General features: G+C 65.5%; 1 protein-coding gene across 10 annotated transcripts in view; it reads right to left on the bottom strand.

Moving 5' to 3' along the window:
* Nucleotides 1–18,564, bottom strand: part of GSE1 (Gse1 coiled-coil protein) — a 425,485-nt gene that overhangs the window by 14,869 nt on the left and 392,052 nt on the right. For all 10 annotated transcript variants that reach the window (XM_082607675.1, XM_082607677.1, XM_082607682.1 and 7 more), the window contains 7 exons: nt 11,990–12,189; nt 6,709–6,884; nt 6,073–6,270; nt 5,288–5,479; nt 4,542–4,828; nt 3,416–3,740; nt 202–815 (listed from right to left, as the gene is read on the bottom strand). In XM_082607675.1, coding sequence (XP_082463801.1) covers nt 202–815; nt 3,416–3,740; nt 4,542–4,828; nt 5,288–5,479; nt 6,073–6,270; nt 6,709–6,884; nt 11,990–12,189 — 1,992 coding nt within the window. The remainder of the gene's footprint in view (nt 1–201; nt 816–3,415; nt 3,741–4,541; nt 4,829–5,287; nt 5,480–6,072; nt 6,271–6,708; nt 6,885–11,989; nt 12,190–18,564) is intronic.

Here is an 18,564-nt window from a genome sequence, read left to right on the forward strand (position 1 = left end):
TACGATTTGGATTTTTGCGATAACGCACATTGTGGCAGGACAGACGGGGGGCCCAGGTCTGTCTCCCCAGCAGAAGTGTCAGGCAGGAAGGAGCCAGTGAACCTGCTCCCTGGAGCTGCTGAGACCCCGGGGCAGAATGCCCGAGGGAGGAGGGAGGACGGAGGAGGGAAGAGGGAGGGCCGCGGCCGCTAGGGACACGACCTTTCTCCTGGGCCTCCCGCCGCCGGCGCTCCTCCAGGTCCAGCTTGCTGACCAGCCTCCGGCGCTGCTGCAGGAATTCATCGTAGACGTAGGTGGGGTCGGGGCCCCGTGGCGCTGGGGGCCGGTAGGGCGAGCCCGGCTTCAGGGGCCCGGGGGGCTCCCCGAAGGGGGCCGGCGGGGCGAGCGGGGCCCGGGGCTGGCCCAGGACGGTCTGGGGGGACGGCTCGAGTTCCGCCAGGAAGTGCGCGGGCGCGGGGGGGAAGGCCTGCGGCTCCAGGCCCCCCGCCTCGCGGGGCGGCGGCTGGTACTTGTCCAGGGGGGCGGCCTCCCGCTTCCGGGGTCCCTCCTCCGCCTTCTCGGGGCAGCAGAGCCTCTCCACCTTCACCAGCGGGACGGCCGCCTGGCGGCTGGGCTCAAACGGGGCAGGGTGGCCGTGCAGAGGGTGGCCCTCGGGGGCACGCCGTGTCTCCAGCGTGCTGTCCATCAGGGACACCGGGTTCCAGAGGGCCGTGGGCACCGAGTGGTGCTGGGGCTTGGGTGAGATGAGGGGCGGGGGGCCGCCAAAGTGCTGCGGGGGGTCGCGGCCTCCCGGCTCGTGACGGTTTGGTCCCGGCCTGCGAAGGGAGCGGAAACAGCCGTCAGCCGCAAGGGCCCGGGCGCGCCAGCCACCCTGGCCCCCAGGCCACCTGCCAGGAACCCCGAGCCGGCCAGAGCTGGAGGGGCGAGCAGGCCTCCTCTGGGCCACGTCCCAGGGCTGGAGGGAGGACGGGCCTTCCGCTCCGCCACCTTCTCTGTGGACGGCTCGAGGCAGGCGTGTGCAGGCCCGCTTTGGAGAGGACAGGGAGCCTGACATGGGCTCTGCGGGTCTAGGACAGAGACAGTCCCAGCCCGGCCAGACCCGCTCGAGCCCGTCTCTCACCCACGACCTCACAGCAGCTCACCCTGTCCCACCGCTTCCTGAATTCTGAGCATGCTGAGAACAGACCCGCCCCCGGCCCGATCCCTCCTCCAGGCGAGCCACGTGGATGGGGCCCGGCCTCCTCTCCCTCTGTGCTCACAGACAGCAGCAAGAGGCCGGCCTCGGGGATCCACCCGGCCTAGACCTGCTTCCGTGGACACCCTCACAGCCGGCAGCTACGCCCAGAGGGTCTTCAAGGCCCGGGCCGGGGCCTGTCCAGGGAGTCAGGCCACCTGCCGGAGCACGCGCCCCTCACACACAGGCAGGGAAGGAGCCAGAGGGGACCTCCCATCAGACACGCAGCTTTGCCCCGAAGCCAAACTAAGTGCCTCTTTCCTCGGTGCATTTAAAACAACATTCACCTTCCAAAGGACTACGTGGCTACTGTTTCTCCAAAGTTTATCTATTTTTTTAAGGGAAGCACCACGCTGCCACACTGACCGAGGGTAAGGTCTGAGGGGACGTAAGGGGAAAGGGCAGAGGCCACGGCAGGCACGTGAGCAGCCGTCTCTCAGGGCTCCGCCTGCCTGGCCGAGGAGGGGGCCGGCTAATCAGAGCCACCAAGGCCACTGTGCCTCTGCTGGGCGGATACGAAAGGGAACCATATCGAGAAGCGGTAAGTCCTCAAGTAAACAGCAGAAAAATGAAACCTGTTAGCGAAGCAATATTTCATGCGCCGCAGCCAGGCACAGGCTGGTTTTCTAACCCGGAGCCCAAGGGCCCGAAAGACCATCAGGTTCGCGCTGCTGTGGGGAGCACCGAGGCCAGGTGAGGGCCAAGGCAGAGGCCACCCCCGCTGGGGGCGGCAGCACACAGGCCCTGACAGCTGCGCTGGGATCTTGCAGCCCCAAGCAGGGGAAGCCACCCTCGGGAGTCAGCGCGCCCTGAATTCATCAGGAGATGCTGGACGTGTGCTGACTGCTCGCCCAGTCCCCTGGGTGTGACGGGGACCAGAGGAACAGGGGGCAGCTCAGAAGCAGACGAGATAGCCCCTGTGTAGCCTCGGACGGGCCCAGAGAAGCAGAGGGACCGTCTGCAGCACAGACCTCGCTGTGGCCACGCTGAGCGGAGCAGAGACCGGAGGAGGTAGGAGACCCAGGCAGGGGCCTGGCCACAGTGCACTCCCGGTCACATCCAATTAGCAAGCGAATCCCCTCAGTGGATGCAGAGGCAGGACTGCTGGATAGGCCAGCCATGCCCAGGACACAGAAAAATACCCACCAATCAGCCAAAGCTGGAGAAAGAGAGAGGGAACAAGTGGACATTTACAATGCCTCCGACCCAGACACCCAGCACCATGGACATCAGGGGCCGGGAAGAGGCTCAGAAATCCTCCCACCCGACCTCCTTTGTGCGAAGCTGAGGGCGATGGGCCCGGAGAAGGGGAGCAGTGCCCAGTGTGCCCCAGGCCTGGCCAGGCTCTTGCCACCAACTCTGTGTGGGTCTCAGCCCGGCCCTTCAGAGTGAGCCCTGGAGGGAGGGAAGGTGGGGTGGGGGACACAAGGTGACAGCCAGATCAGCAGACAGGGAGCAGCGAGGCCCCACAGGCAGCTGTAAGAAGGGACCCAGCTCACAAGGCAGGTGTCGGCAGACAGGGGTCCCAGAGACAGGTGCAAAAGCCTCTTGGAAATTTTTTAGAACACAGCTGGAGAAACGGGTATTTTTTAAAATTACAAAAGCAGTCAAATTAATTTTTTGCCTGATTAAAAATTAAAGGGAGTCCCCCTTCTCATTAAAAAAAAAAGTTTGGGGGCTTCCCTGGTGGCGCAGTGGTTGAGGGTCCGCCTGCCGATGCAGGGGACACGGGTTCGTGCCCTGATGTGGGAAGATCCCACATGCCACGTAGCGGCTGGGCCCGTGAGCCATGGCCGCTGAGCCTGCGCGTCCGGAGCTTGTGCTCCGCAACGAGAGGCCACAACAGTGAGAGGCCCGCGTACCGCAAAAAAAAAAAAAAAAAAAAAGGTTGGGCAGAGGGAGGTGGGAAGGACATAATTATTGAATGAAGATTCTCCCTCGCCCTCCTTCAGGAGCCACGAGCGTCCCTGCTGGGACGCAGCTGGGCCGGGGCTGCAGACACAGGCTACTCGGGGATGGAGGCCCCTGAGAAACCAACTTCCCTCCTCCCTGCTCCCTCCTCCCAGCCAGAGTAGGGGTTAGAAGGTGAAATGAAACACAGGTGACAAAACTCGCAGGCTCGCAGGAAGCCAAGCGCACGCGCTCATTACACGCAGGCCCCGCCCCCCTCCCCGGGCCCACCTGGCGCCCTCAGGCCTGTGCTCCGTGTCCGCGGGCGCCGGCGGCCGGCCCAGGTCCAGGTGCTGCTCCAGCACCTGCTGCCGGAACTCGGACACCTGCGACTGGCGGTCCTCCTTCTCCTGCCGCAGCCGCCGCTGCCGCGCCAGCCACTTCTCCTCCTCGTTGGTGCGCTGGAGGAGCAGGGCCGTGGCCGCACTGCTGCCCGGCAGAGAGAAGAGGCCGTGGGTGGAGAGGAGGCCGGGCACGGGGTGGTGCGGGGCGGCCGCCGGGTGCAGGGGGTGTTGCACGGGCTTGGGCGCCTGCAGGCCCACGTCCTTCAGCTTCTCTGTGGGGGAGAAAGGCTGTCACGGCGGGATCTCAGCACCAGGCTCAGTCCCTCCCCGCTGCCCGTCCACCCGGAGGCGGCGTGCACCACCCTCCAAGGACCTCCCTGCGCCCGGGCCGAGATAGCCGGGGGCATGGATGCTCCCGGGCGCTCGCCTCATCCGGGTGACATGCTGGGTGTGGGCGTGTGGGGCAGGCTCACGCCCACACACCAGAGCAGACTTGAACTCTGGGAATCACCCGAGCCGGTTGCTACAAGTTAGATTACGCGTACGTGTAATAAAGTAAAATGTTAAAAACTAAGGTTAAAAAATACTTAAGGGGGCTTCCCTGGTGGCGCAGTGGTTGAGAGTCCGCCTGCCGATGCAGGGGACACGGGTTCGTGCCCCGGTCCGGGAAGATCCCACATGCCGCGGAGCGGCTGGGCCCGTGAGCCATGGCCGCTGAGCCTGCGCGTCCGGAGCCTGTGCTCCGCAAGGGGAGAGGCCACAATAGTGAGAGGCCCGCGTAGCGCGTTAAAAAAAAAAAAAAAAAAAAACACACCACTTAAAACTATCCCTTGCTAAGCATTTTGTTACGTTTCACCACGGTGCATAGTCTTTCAGCTGTCTACCTACATCTGTTTTCTCTGTGTCGTGTGCCTCTCCCCCCGGCTCCCTGTCTGGGGACATGAGGCACGCAGCTTGCCAAAGGCATGATGTGAATCTGCTGCAGGCCTGCGGGCAGACGCTGCACAGCAGGGCCCTTTCCTTGGGGAGCCACCAGAACGCAGCTCACCGGGCACGGTCCGCCCCTCGGGTACCTGCTCGGGTCGGGGTCAGCTGCTCCGAGGCCTTGCCCCGCTCCTCAGTGCCGTGGCTCCGCAGCCCGTGCAGCTCGGCCACGGGCAGGAAGGCCGGCTCCAGCGCCTTGGCGGCCAGCAGCTCCTTCTCGCGGGCCCGCTGCTCCCGCTGACGCTCCAGCTCCCGCTCGCGCTCCAGCTCCTTCTCGCGCTCCTTCTCGCGCTCGCGCTCCTTCTCGCGCTCGCGGTCAGCCTCCCGCTCGCGCTCGCGTTCCCTCTCCCGCCTCAGCTCCTCGTCCATCTGCATCCTGTGGGGCGAGCAGAGGGAGATGTGACCTCCGCCGCGGGGGCGCTTGGAGCCGGGGCAGGCTGCTAGGGAGAACCCCCAGAAGCGAGGAGCTCACACCCGAGACCAAGGTTTTGAAAAAGCCGGCATTCCCATCCGAACGGTGACGGGAGGTGAGGCGGGTTCTACTCTTGTTAACGCACTAAGAGACTCAAAGTCCGTTAGATCAAAAGCTGTGCACCAGCTCCCGAAACGCCATGGAAAGCTCACGGCCGGGGGGGACTGGAGATTCTGAGGATGCAGCCTCGTCAGGCACTGGCCAGGAGCTCAAAGCATCCACCGTCAGCGCCCCTTTTGCAGGCGAACAGACCCAGGACCTGAGTGGCCAAGGAGCCCGCCTGGCCACACACAAACGGCCCAGCCAGGCTCTGCCGTCCAGGGAGGGAAAAGCAGAGGACACCCGGCCTGGGACGGGGCTTACCTCTCGGCACTGAGGCTGGACATCCGCTCCGAGTGCAGTGCCGCCAGGGACGAGTGCGAGAGCTCGGGCGGGTAGCGGACCCCAGAGAGGTGGAGATGCATAGCTGATGGATGCAGTGGGGGCAGGGAGCCGGGGGTGGGGATGGGGTAGAAAGGGGACCGCAGGGCCGACAGGCAGTAGGAATCGTCCATCCTGTGCGGGAAGACGGGGCTAGTGAGCACGGAACGTACAGGAAAAAAGGCAAGACCCAGCCCCACCACCAGGTGCCCCAGCCAGGTACGGTTATTGATCCAGGGGCGCTGGACAGGGCAGGACGGCCACAGAGCCTCCATGAAGGCCCTGCAGAAAGGGTCCACGTCCACAGCCAGACCCAAAGCCCCTTCCTCCCAGAGGCCAACAGATGATAACAGCTCAGGGCTCCGAGGCCCTGCTGGCCACCCCAGGCCAAGTGAGGAGACTTCCAGGTCTGGGGAGGGGTGGTCCACAGCATAACTGCCGACCCGTCAGGGAGGACACGGGACGCTTCTACGTAGAGCAGTGGTACAGCGCCGTCTCCAGCGGGGTTTCCTAGTCGCACACAAACCGTGCGCTCTGCGCCTTAACGCTTACGTGCACCAGTGGAGCCCACTGCGGGAGAGGGAGGGGCTGGGGCGAGGCCAGCTGGGACAGAATTCCCCTCTGGGGGCAAAGTCCTAACGGCTCACGTGCAGGACTGGGAGGGGCGGCCGCCTGGGGTCCCCCTGGGAATCTGGCCCCAACCAGTATCTGCCCAAGGGGTGCCTCACCTGAAGGCCGGGTGGGGGAAGGGGTGCGGGGCCAGGTAGCTGGGGTGGTAGTAGGCTGCGGCGGTGGCCGGGTCCAGGCCCAGGGGGGGCAGGGAGGACACACGGAGGTCCTCGGCCGTGTGGTAGGGCCGGAAGCTCCGCAGGTAGTCCTCCGTCACCGTGCTGGGGGGCACCACGTGGTGCACGGGCCGCTGGAGGCTGCAGGAGGGATGGACAGAGGACGAAAGGCAGGGGTGAGCCCCAGGCCGGGGAACGGGCCAACCTCTCCGCACTTCCACCATGCCTCCCTCGCAAGGACAGGTCCTGGCAGGAGGCACAGGTGGGCAGCTGCTGCTCCTTGGGCCCCCCCGGCCCCCCGCCGTCCTCACCAAGCGGGCGCAGGGCCGCTATCCGCGGCCTGGAGGGACCCCTGGCCCCGGGAGCCCCAGACTGGGGGTTTAGGGTCGGGCAGACAGCAGAGCCAGCCATCGGCTCAGCATAGAAACGGCCAGCAGGCGCAGACGGGGCTGCCGGCCCGGGGCTGAGCCACCATCTGGCGGCTCTTGGGCTCAGCTGGCACAGCCGGCCTGGCGGCCAGAGCCTCAGGGGTCCAGAGCCCAGCACACATGCCCTCCCCGGGCCCGGACCTGCACTTACTTCAGCGGAGGAAAGCGGGAGTCCTGCACCACCGAGCTGGGGGAGATGCCAAAAGGGTAGGGGGTGCTGAGCAGGTGGGAGGGGATGGCCGGGCCCCCTGCCTTCTCCTGGGGCAGCGGGGGCTCCACGATGAGGCGTTCCCGACCGCTGCCGCTGCCCCGAGAGCCAGCGTCTTGCTAGAGGACAGAGAGCAGAGGGTCAGGGCAGGGGCGGGCGGCTCAGACGACGGCCAACGACGAGCCAGGCCTTCCTCCAGACTCGTGGGGCGGGGGGAGTTTCAAGCTTTAGAGCACGATCTAGAGATGGCCTTTCCTTATGGTTTTCCACCCAAACCCGCGGTATGAGCGGCGTGGCAGGTGGAACAGAAAGAAGGGAGGACACGGGTTCCAATGATGGGTGGGTCTGGACTGAAACACATCTGGGCGACAGGAAAGGACAGACGCCCCAAGATCGGACTGGAGTCCAGACGAGTGCCCGCGAGGGGACGCAGCACAGTAGGGTCGCCTGTGCCCTCCCAGCACCGATCTCCCACAGGTCACACGTGCTCCAAACTCAGACGCGGGAGCTGGATGATGGTGGTCTCCACACAACCCCCCAACCCCCCGGCGGTGAGCTCTGCACTGCAGCGGCTGTGACAGAACCACGCGGAGCCCCTGGCCACTGATCGCCAGGCATGCGCCGGCATCCCAAGGGGCCGAGGCGTCAGCTGTGCTGCCAGCTGCCAGCCTGCGTCACAGATACCTCTCGGCCCACGGTGCCCGTGGAGGACGTGGCCGAGAAGCTGCTGCTGCCCTTGGGCAGAGCATGCCAGCCTGTCCCCGGGACAAACCCCGGGGCGGCCCAGGCACTGACCAGAGCACAACTGGCCAGACCTGTCTGGGGACCTTTGCACACTGATAGGGGCAGGGCCGTGGGCCCGCCTGCCCCAGACTCCCGGACGCAGAGAGTGACCTGGAGCCTGGTGGGGAAGGCAGCCCCCGAGAAACCAGGACAGGGGAGGAGGCAGCCCCCAGAACCCCCAGCCACACGGAGGAACGTCCTGCACGCCCGCCCACAGAAGCGTCCACAACCCATCGGAAGGTTCTGTCGCTGGGGTCATTCACACGGCTGAGAGAGGGCCGCGCAGCGGGCACCGAGCGTCAACAGCAGCCGGGGGCTCTCGCTCTGGACGCAGGAGCGGCCGCCAGTCCAGGGGCTCCGTCACCGTGATACCCTGTTCAGCCTAAGGTGAGGATATCTCGGCCCAGGCCTCCCCTGAGCCCCAAAAGCTCCACATCGCAGCCCCTCCTTGGCCAGATGGCACGATGCCCGCCACCTGGCGCCAGGCGCAGCTGCCCCTGATCAGCCACAGCAAGCAGGGCGTGGGCCCGGGTCTGTCCACCCCAAACCCACGGTGTCTCCGCTGGGCCACAACCCTCTGCTTCCTCACTGATGTGGCGCGTGTCCAGGAATGACCACTGTACGTGGGGCGGTGACAAGAGTCTGTCCCTGAGGAGACACCCTCTACTGTCCCTCCAGCCCTGGCTCTGCCAGTAACCTTCCTGTCAGAGTCAGGAAATGGGGCAGCAGAGACCCCCAACCATCTCACTCCCCGTGTGGGGGGGGCAAGGGGCAGACTGCGCAGCCCGCCGGGTGACCCCTCCACCTCCACACCAGCAGAGGGTGACCCCGCGGAGCACGAGGGGCCCGTCCGTCACTGTATTTACCAAACGTGCTGGTGGGCGGGCGCCGCGGCACTGTTCGTTAATTGGAGGAGACAGGCCGCCGATTGGAATTTTTAATGAGCGGCCTCATCTGTTCCCACATGTGGGCACAGCCCCTCCGCTCATGGCGGGGCCCTCGTGGTGCGTGAACTCCGACCTGCCCTTCCCAGGACGGGTGGTCGCAAAGCGGCAGTCAAGGGTGGGACCCACGCGTGCGGCAAGCCCGGGACCCCCGCCTGGGTATTACGAGCCTTCTACACGGGGCCCAGCGCGGGGTGGCTCCCGTCTGGTCCTGGAGACCCTGGACAGGTCCCATAACTGCCCCAGACCTTGGTTCCCCCAGCTGTCAAACGTGCAATCACAGCAGCGGCTCACAGAGCAGCAGAGACGGGTGCACGGGTGTAAACGGGAAGCGGGGGTCTCACGCAAGCAGCTGCACCTCCTAGCCCACCCCCCTACACCCTCTCGCGCTCCCCGTCGACACTACCACCCAAGGGGCTGTCCTCAGCGTACCGGGTCCCCCTCACACCCCTCCCTCTGCTGGCACAGGGCCAGGCCAGTACAAGTGCTGACCCCCGCGACAAGGCGCGAAGGCGCCCCTCAGCTGCTCTGGGGCCTGTCCCTCACGGGGGCCACCGTGGAATGGAGAGGCCCTGTGCCCGAGGTCTGAGATGGACTAAACAAGGGACGGCATGGCCCTCAGATGCTCTCTGGACGGGGACGCAGTGGCTGCAGCCGGAGGCCCCCTAGGTGCCAGGGCGGCTCCCCCGATAAATGCCCGGGGTGATGGGACCCGGGGTGACCTGGGCTCCGCCTCCAGGCTGGCAGCAAGGTCCCTCCTCCCCTCAGGCCACAGTAGGAGGAAGATGGCAGCCAAGGGCCTCCACCGTCAGCCCAGGACAGCAAAGTCCTTGAGGGGACCTCGATTTAAAGACAAAATCTGGGGACAAGCTCCGGGCAACTCCAGGCCATCACACGCTTCCTCGCGCTTCCAGCACTGTTTGCTGAATCAAACAGCAGAGTGAGGGGCCCCAGGCAGCCCCTGTCCCAGGGGAGGGGCCCCGGGCGCACCAGCCCCAGCAATGCCGTCCCCAGAAGCCCCCTTCAACCCTCGGCAGGACAAAGCCCTGCTTGAAGGCGGCTGGGCCAGATGGCACCTTCCCAGCCCGGCCGAGGACAAACAAGGAGGTGGAGAGGCGGGGGGAGGGGTGGGCTGGCAGGCAGGGGGTCCAGTGGGACCCACGCGCCTCCCGTCTGGCTGGAGCCCAGCCAAGCTTATGACAGGCACCTGGGAACGAGGTCGGGGGGGTGGGCCCAGGCAGCAGCCCCCAAACCAGGCCAGGCCCAGGAGGCTCAATCAGCCACCCCGAGGCCCCCACGCCGGCCCGCGGCCGGGCTCGCCCCGAGGAACATCTGCGGGCAGCTCTCATTTCTGAACAGCGGCTGCAGGCGCAGCTGTAGAGATGAAAGAAGGAAGGAGTCGGGGTGTGGGGGGGGAGAATCCTTCATTCTCTGGTGATTAGAGAGGTTTCCACTAGGCAGCCGGGCAGACGTGCCGTTAGCTTTAAAACAGACTGTCATTGCATGTGTCCTTCCACAGCTCCCGCTACCTGGGAAATACCGGTGACCCCGGTGCGCCGGAGGGCCCCCCGTGACTCACGTGCCGTGACTTCAGGAAGCCCCCCTCCCGCCTCACTACTCCGCTCTTCCCGGTCTCCCCCTCCCCGGGAGGATTCAATTCTTCGCTGAGCCTTTGTGCCGGAGCCGACGAGCTGTACATCATCCACTAATCCAGCTCCCTTCCCACCGCCCTCCCGGGTGGCACTAGTGTTTCATTAACCACCGCCTTGGTAAGTGGCTGGAGAGAGCCACCGCGGCCCTTTCTCTGGGGGTTACTCAGTGTTTCTGAGGCAGTGAGGACCCCCCACCCCGAGGAGGGCTGAGCTTGGGGGGAAGGGGGCCAAGGCACCTGAGTGTCCAGGAGGGGATCGTTTAGGAGGCTCCTGGGTCTGGATGGGCGGCTGCTGGGCACAAGGGACAGGACCAAAGGGGAGGATCGGGCCGTGGGTGGCCGTCACCAGCCAGGGCCAAACCAGGGACGTGGCAACAGGATCAGAAACCATCTGGGTCCCCGGGAGTTAGGGGAGACGCAGGTGGTTAGGGCCCTGCGGTCGAGGCTGGTCGCCAGGTGGCAACGGGCCCCTCTGGAGGCAGGAGACGCTGGTGAGGACCCCTCGTCCTCCCTCAAACCAGGACTGTGGCGTCTTGGGCATCTCCAAACCCCTCTGGCCGGGATCCGCTCACCAGGCCCTGCCCTGGCTCTCCTGCCTCCAAACTGCACTCGGGGTAGAGCGACAAAGCCAGGACAGCAGCTTCTAGGCGGGCACGGGGGCCTTGGCCAGGTGATGACCCAGCAGTGTCTATCACCTCGGATGTGGGAGTCAAGCTATGGCCACCTGGCCTATTTCCAGGAATTCAGGGGGTCCCCACTGGGCTCCCTGGTCAGGGCCTGCCTGAGGGTGGCCCCCTCTGTGGACGGAGGCTGGCTCCCCCCACCTCCAGGGCAGAGAAAAGACAGACCCTGAGTGATGTCCAGCTGGGGCCCTGGGGCCCATCCCCCCACCCGCCCCAGCAGGGCAGAGAGCTGCCCTCCTCCCCCACTTTCTTTGTGGTTTAATTAGTATTTCCAAGTGGTGCTATACCTCTGGCAACTCCAGAAAAATCCAGGAGAGAAGCACAGGGACAGTGTCCTTAATTAGGAAGGGCCCCTCCAGGCTGGGAGCACCGGGGCTGCGGGCGGGAGGTGGAGGTAGGCAGGTGCAGGGGCAGCTCCCAAGGCCACCAGAGCCTTCTGCACGGCCACGTCACACCAGGGACCCACCCCCCCCAGGCGCGGGAAAGGGCCTCCTGGAGTGGGCGGACTTCGAAAGTTAATACAGAAATAGGAAAACTGACCTGTGAAAATATGGGCTGGTATTTTCGCTATTTCGATTCCTTGTTTGTGCAATAGATAATAATCATAACAGCTATTGTCTATCAAGTGCTTAGGATGTGCAAACACCATTTTACGCACTTTGTCCCCCAAGATTTCTATGTTGGAGTTCCAGCCCCGAGGACCTCGGCAAGTGACCATATATGGAGAGAGGATCTTTGAACAAGTAATTAAGGTAACACGAGGTCACTAGGGTGGGCCCTGATCCAATAGGACTGGTGTCCTTATAAGAAGAAGAGATTAGGACACAGACACACACAGAGGGAAGAGCATGGGAAGAGACAGGGAGAAGACAGCCGCCTACACACCGAGGAGAGAGGCCTCAGGAGAAACTGACCCTATCCACACCTGGAACTTGGGCCTCCAGCCTCTAGAATAAATCTGTCTGAAATAAGCCCCCGTCTGTGATGCTCTGTGATGCTCGTTGTGGCAGCCCAAGACCACTAACGCCCGTGAATATTCCTGAATCACACAGACCCTCCAGGTAGGTGCTGTAGCTACACCACTTTGCAGAGAAAACGACAGGTCCTGCTCCGCAGGAGGCCGCCTCCCCACGACCCTAAGCCCCCGCCTCCCCGACACTCACCTGCCGGCTCTCGCTCCTCCACACGCCGTTGACGGTCTTGGTGGGGGCGATGGTCACCACAGGGGGCGTGCTAGGGACGCTGTGGCCCCCAGGGGGGACGATGATGGGGCCCATGGGCACGCGCTTGGGCGTGCTGGCCGGAGAGCTGTGGTTGGTGGCCGGAGAGGAGACGGGGGACGACTCGCTGCTCAGTGAAGACCCTGCGGGAGAAGGACACAGCAGCCTGAGCGGGTGCCCCCCGGCCCCCAACAGCCGGGCAGGGGCATGCGGGCTCCCGCGGACGCCCCGCCCCAGCCTGGGATCCCGGCGGTAACTCCCCACCCCCGCCCACGGACAGGGCCTCCCGTGCCCGGTGCTGCTCACCCCAAGCCTCCCGCCGAGTTGGGGAGAGAGCCGGGGGCGCAGGCAGGGCCACCACCCCAGACATGGACGGAGACAGAGCCTCGGGAGAGCAAGTGTGGCTCGACGAGTTACACCCACGGCAGCTGGGGGCCGTGCGCGACACCCCGGTCACCGGGGCTGATGTGGGCCGCTGGGGCACAGGGTGAGGGATCTGCTGAACCTGCCCCACAAGCGGCAGTAGCTGCACGTGAGGCTGTGAGCGAGGGGGTGGGCACGAGACGCCCCGAGGCGCACAGAAAGGCCCCAAGTTCTCCCCGCGAGCCCCCTGTGTGCTTGAGGGTGGGCGTCCTAGCTGCCGGACGGGCCTGGCAGGGTGGGGAACAGGTGAGGGCGTGGCTGAGGAAGGCCTGTATTTTCAAAATATGGAATGCGTTCATTTCAAGTTTTAAGAACTGAGTTATGATCCGGTGCTGAAAGCACACAGGTTGGTGGTTTTTAGCACATTCACAGCGTTGTGGAAACATCACCATTATCTGATTTCCATCACCTCCAAAACAAGCCCCACCCTCAGCATCACCCCCATGTGCTGCCCCCCGAGGTGGGTGGTGTGGAGGGCGGCAGGCCTGCGGGGGGTCAGGAGGTTGGGGTTGGTTTAGCTCCTGGCAGGGGTACAGGGTCATGGTGGTGCGTGGGGTGGGAGGAGAGGGCGGGGCCTGGGGGGCTGGGAGGAAGTCACCCATTTGCAGCCAGGTTGGCCCGCAGCTGCTCCTCCCGCGAGGGGCGGGGCCCCCTGTGAGCGAGGAGTGAAGGCGTGTCCCCCCTCCCCCACTCCCAGCGGCACCGGGCTCGCCCCAACATCACCTCCCGGTGGGATATCCCGGCAGGCGGGCAGCAGAGTGGCCCCTGAGGGCTGGAGCTGCCGGCAGGGCCTGGTCCTGGGGTCCCCGAGAGTCATGCCCAGGCCCAACAGGTTCGGTCGTGTGCACATCCACACCCCGTACTGCTCTGGGCTGCAGTCTGGGGTCAGAGAAGACCCCTCACATGCCCCCCCAGAGGCCCCATGGCCCACAGGCCCCCGACACAGACCCCACCGCACCTGAGAGCCACGGAGAGCACCCAGGGCCCTGAATCTGGGGCAGGCCAGACAGGGGACCCCCAGATTTTACTACACAGCAGAGCTTCAGCTCGTGCCAGGCACCGCACTCGCCCAGTCACGGGGGTTGCGTGAGCTCGGGCAGCCAGAGGTGGACCTGGCCGAGGAGCCTGCTGCTGACAGTCCCAAGCAGCTGCCTGGAGACGCGCCATCTAGCAAAGCTCCCCTCTGACGGGCTCCACTGGGCAGACGTCTGTCTGCGGGAGCCCCACTTGGGGCACCTGGGGCCCCGGGGCGGGGGAGGAAGCTGGGGCCAGCACAGACCCCCTCCGCAAGCAGCACCCATCCTTCCTGGATTTTGTTCAGAACCTGCCTGGGTCCCAGAGGCCAAGACCCTCGTCTTTTCTCCAAACCATCTCAGGAGGGCTCGCTCCTGCTACCTAATCAAACCTTTGCTTGGGGGGAGGTAGGGCAGCCTACAGCTCAGGGGGCTGGGAGGCAGCCACCCCTCCCTCTGCCCCAGAGGCCCCGACCATCGAGGCGCGGGCTCAGCAGTGACCAGGGGGCAGAGTGGTCGGATGCTGAGGCCCCGCGGACGCTGGGACAGAGCTTCGCCCTGAGCAGCGTGCTCCCGGTCCAGGCTGCTTCACTGTGCTTCCCTAGGCTTGTGCACAGCTGGAACAACTGTACGGGGCAGCCCCATGGCGGGGCAGCCCCACGGGGAGACACCCGGGCCAGCCAGACCTGCCCCCAGCCGAGCCGCTTGGCAACCCCAAGGACAACGCTGAGGCCAGGTGCCCCCTTCACCTGCAGCCCTCACCCGTCAGTGCCCGGCCAGTGGGCAGTGAGGAGTCGCCTGAAGTCTGCTGCCCCTGACGTGTGACCCCCGATTCCCCCAACAGACCCGCCAACCACGACCCACACAATTCTGCAACCCCAAGTCGGCTGGGCCAACCACCGAGACCCAGCACCGGGTCAGGATCCCAGCCGTGGGGCAAGTTCCAGCCTCGGTCAGCTGTCATTACCGCCCGCCTGGGGAAAGCCGACAGGCGACAACGTCGGCGGCCTTCCTTTCGCAGTGGGACAGCCGCCAAAGTTTTGAAACGAGCTGTGTCTGCCAGGTTGGCGGGGCCCACCCGGGAAGCCAGCTTCCAGGGAGAAGCAGGAGGCAGGCGGCGGGCTGACCTGGCCAGCTCTGGGGCGCGGAGCCGGCCTCTGCGACCGGCCGACGGAGGGAACCCCTGTACCCTGAGCGCTCACCAGGTTTGTGCAACTTGGGGAAACTGGGAGCATCTACCTCCCCACCACCGCCCACGCCCTGGCCCGGCAACCCCGCTCCTCGGGCCCCAGCAAAGCAGGCTGCCATCCACCAAAGACACAGGGTGGCAGCCCCTGCGGGAAACTCCCGCCACGTCCACCAGCAGCCAGGAAGGACACAGTGGGGAGGGGGTGGAAAGCCACCAGAGCTCTCGGCCACCAAGCAGGAGGACCTACCGAGCACCCGGCCTGCACCCCGGGCCGCCCTGTGCAAACTCTGCCTGGGGGTAGAGGGAGCCGAAAAAAAAAGGAAACAAACACACCGAGGACCCCCCCAGTCAAGGGAGAGGCTGCACTGCCTGCAGAAAACGGTGGGGTCAAGGCCAGGTGGGCACTGCTCCTCGAGGGGCCGGGCAGACGGGGGGAAGCTGGAGCAGACACTTCAGAGCCCCAGCCTGTACCAGCCCCTGGGGCCTCACAGCCAGGAAGGCCCAGGGGCCACGCCACCTGAGCACAGAGACTCAGGGCCACCTGGCTCCCGTCCCCTCCCACCTCTCAGATCACCCCCCTCCGGCCTCCGAGCCCCCCCCACCACCCCACGCCATTAGCAGGTCTCCATGGATCGGCATCCTTTGTAAGCGCTGGGCAGTGAGTGAGGAAGGAGGAGGGGAGGGTGAGAGACGGAGCCTGGGGGCCAGGTGCCCCTGCCCACCCGGAGGCCACGGGCAATTAGCAGCCTCGTCCCTCAGGGGCGGGCCGGACGCCTCGCTTGGCAGCCAGATCGATGCTTGACCACGCAACCGCCAATTAGCGCGATCGCCCCCGACCCCGTTCTCAGGGCGGCGCGAGCTGTAATGAACCGGCGGTTCACAGCAGGCGGCAGCGAGCCGGGGGCGGAGGGGGTGGCAGCGCACAGCGGTCCGCGTCACCTCTGTCATCTGACCTCGCGGATTAGCGCCCGAGGCCCCCTGAGCCCATGTAATTAACAGCTGAGACACCCAAGTCGCTGTGAGGGGAGACGGAGTGAAGCCTGGAAACACAAGTGCAGCATGTCAGCTCCCTAGACACCACCCGAACGACCTTAAGCACCCACTGGGTGCCCTAAACAAGGGCTCCTGTGTCGGGACCACCCCTGCCCGGCGCACTGCAGAGTGTGATCTCAGCCCCGCCACACAGCCCTCGCTCTCCCTGGGCACAAGCCTGCACTGAGTCAGGCCGCCTCACCCGGGGAGGGACAGCGGTCACCTGATGTGCTCCCTAAAGGAGGACCCCTGGGACGCCTTCCCGAGACGCCCCCTCCCGTGGCCGGAGCCGCAGCACCACAGGGCCAGCCCGGGTGCCGGCTGGAGGTGGCTGCGACAGATTCTGGAGCCAGCGCCAAGCAGCAGGGGTCCCCCCGCCCGGCTGAGCCTTGCCCAGGCTTCCACTCGGTGCAGGCAGGGACCCGCCAGCCACGAGCACGTGCGGATCCCCACCATGAGCACACAGAGGCGGGGAATGAGGTGGGGGACCCTCTGGCCTCCCCGCAGGCCGGGCGCAGCGGGGACTGCCGGGCACACGGCACATGCAGGGCTGCCCTCAGCCAGGCTGAGGGCAATGGCTCCACCCACCTGTGGGCTCGGGGAGAACCCCCTGAGAAAGAGCCGCAGGGCTGCCCTCTGCCCGCTTCCCCTCCCGGCCTGCCTGCCAGCTCCCCCATGGCGCGGGAACAGTCGGAGGCTCGTCCACCCAATGCCCTCTCCCAGGAGCCCTCACCCCACCTCATGCCACCAGTGGGCGGGGCACACCTGCCCCCAACGTAGCGTCACAGGACCGTCACTAAACCCCAGCTAGCAAAGGCAAGGTGTGGGCTTTCTTACAAGATGCACTTCCAGGGCCCGACGATGTGGTGATGAGCAGGACGGGGGCTGGGAGGATGGCGGGCTTCTGCTGTGTTGAGGGGCATGAGGGGCCGGGAGGGGGCGCCTCAAGGGAGAGGAGAGGAACTGGGGGCGAGAAGGCGGAGGGGGCTTCAGCGAGGGGACAGGGAAGGTCGCTGTTGCAGCGACACGGCCTGGGGAGGCCTCTTGTCCCAATGTCTCAGGGCTGGGCATCCCCCATCAGGGCAGGCGCAAGCCCCCCTCGCTGGGTCCCGCTCTCCTCTGAATCCCCGGCCCAGAGCACAGAGGAGGAAGGCAAGGCACCCAGGACGCCCCTGCACGCTTACACCTGTGCCACGAGACAGACGGGGCTGCAGACACGCCGGGAAACCCAGCCCCGCCGAGCCCCGCGGCCACACGACTGACACACGCGTGTCCGCTCACTTGTTCTGCTGTGTGAGGTGTCAGAACAGGGGCGCCGCCCGTCCCTCCTGCCTCAGGCCGGCTCAGTGAGGCACCGCTGGCAGGCAGGGTCCCACCTCCAACCCCGACAGAGGGAGGGATGCTCCCGCCTCCTCCAGGGGCTCCAGGGAAACCAGACCCGCCTGCAAAGCCAGCGACAAGATGAGGCCGGCAGCCAGCACACACGCCTGGAGAAAAGTGCGCTCCCTCCCACCTGGGCTCGGGGTCCTGGGCCCCACCGCCCTTGCCAGCCTGCTTGTGTCTGGTCCAAACAAAGCCGAGGTCCACCAGTCACTTCTCTTGCAGGCGGCGAAAACGGTGCTCGTGCCCTCGGAGACCAGCTCCCCGAGGCCGGTCGGTGCCCCCGACACCCCGCTGGGAGGGACGGACACATGGGATTTGAACAGGCCACGTGGCTTTGGAGCCCACCAGGCTCCTTCCGCCCCGCCCAGCCCCGCCCCACTGGCAAAGGGGCCAAAGACAGACGCCGAGCGCACTGTTACGGGACGCCTCATTCAAGGGGGCCCCGGCCTGTCACTGCCGAAGGGTCCCACGGGTACAACCGGGACCAACGTGGGGGTCGGGCCCAAACCTGCAGCCCGAGGCTCCTTCCAGAACGTGCTGTGTGGGCCTGGTCACGGCCTGGGACTCCCTTTCTCCAAAGAGCCAAGACGAGGGTCGAGGTGACAGGGAGCGGCTGCCCCGGGTGTGCACGCACCCACGCTGTCAGGATGGCTGGGAGCAGCCGTGGCTGACTCCTCCGGCCCAGACAGGACGGGCTCTCTCCCCAGATGGGGTCAATCTGGGCCTCGAGACACATGCGCAGCACTCAGCCCCGCCCTCAGCCATGGAAGCACTGGCCTTCCTTTCCCGGCCCCTCAAGCCCTGGCTGCACTGCAGGGGTGGGGGAAGGTGGGGATAGCCAGGGACGGCGCCGCACCTGGAGCTAGCGTGTTCTTCCTACATTGGCAAAATCTACGGAGGAGAGACATTACCCTCAGCCTCTTTTGTTTTTTAACTTTCTTATTTTTGGCTGTGCCGTGAGGCACGCGGGATCTTAGTTCCCAGACCAGAGATCGAACCCACGTCCCCTGCACTGGAAGCACCGAGCCCTAACCACTGGACCACCAGGGAAGTCCCTAGACGTTACCCTCATCCTGAGGACACACGGCAGCTCAGAGAGATAGAGCACCGTGCCCAGGCCACACAGCAAGGGCGTGAACCAGAATCTGCCAGCGTCCATGTCCACCCTGCTGGGCGCCCGCATCGGAGTGGGTTACAGGGCCAGGCAGATATGGCCCCTCCCCCTCCCCGGACAGGCAGTCCCTTCCAGTCCCCAAGGGAAAGACACCCGGCCCCCCGCTGGCCGACGGGGACGGAGCAGGGCCGTGTGGCTGCAAAGAAGCCTCGGGAAGATCAAACCCCACCGAGGGCCCATGTCTCCTCCTCGCCTCCTCTCTCTGGGGGCAGAGCGAATGACGGGCACGTGGATTCCTTGCTCTGAACTGGATTTTTAAGCTGCAGCCTGGAGACCCGACGTGAGAAAAGACATCAGCCGGGGA

This window comes from Mesoplodon mirus, assembly GCF_964341445.2.
Source record: "Mesoplodon mirus genome assembly, chromosome: 19".
NCBI classification, from domain to species: Eukaryota; Metazoa; Chordata; class Mammalia; order Artiodactyla; family Ziphiidae; genus Mesoplodon; species Mesoplodon mirus.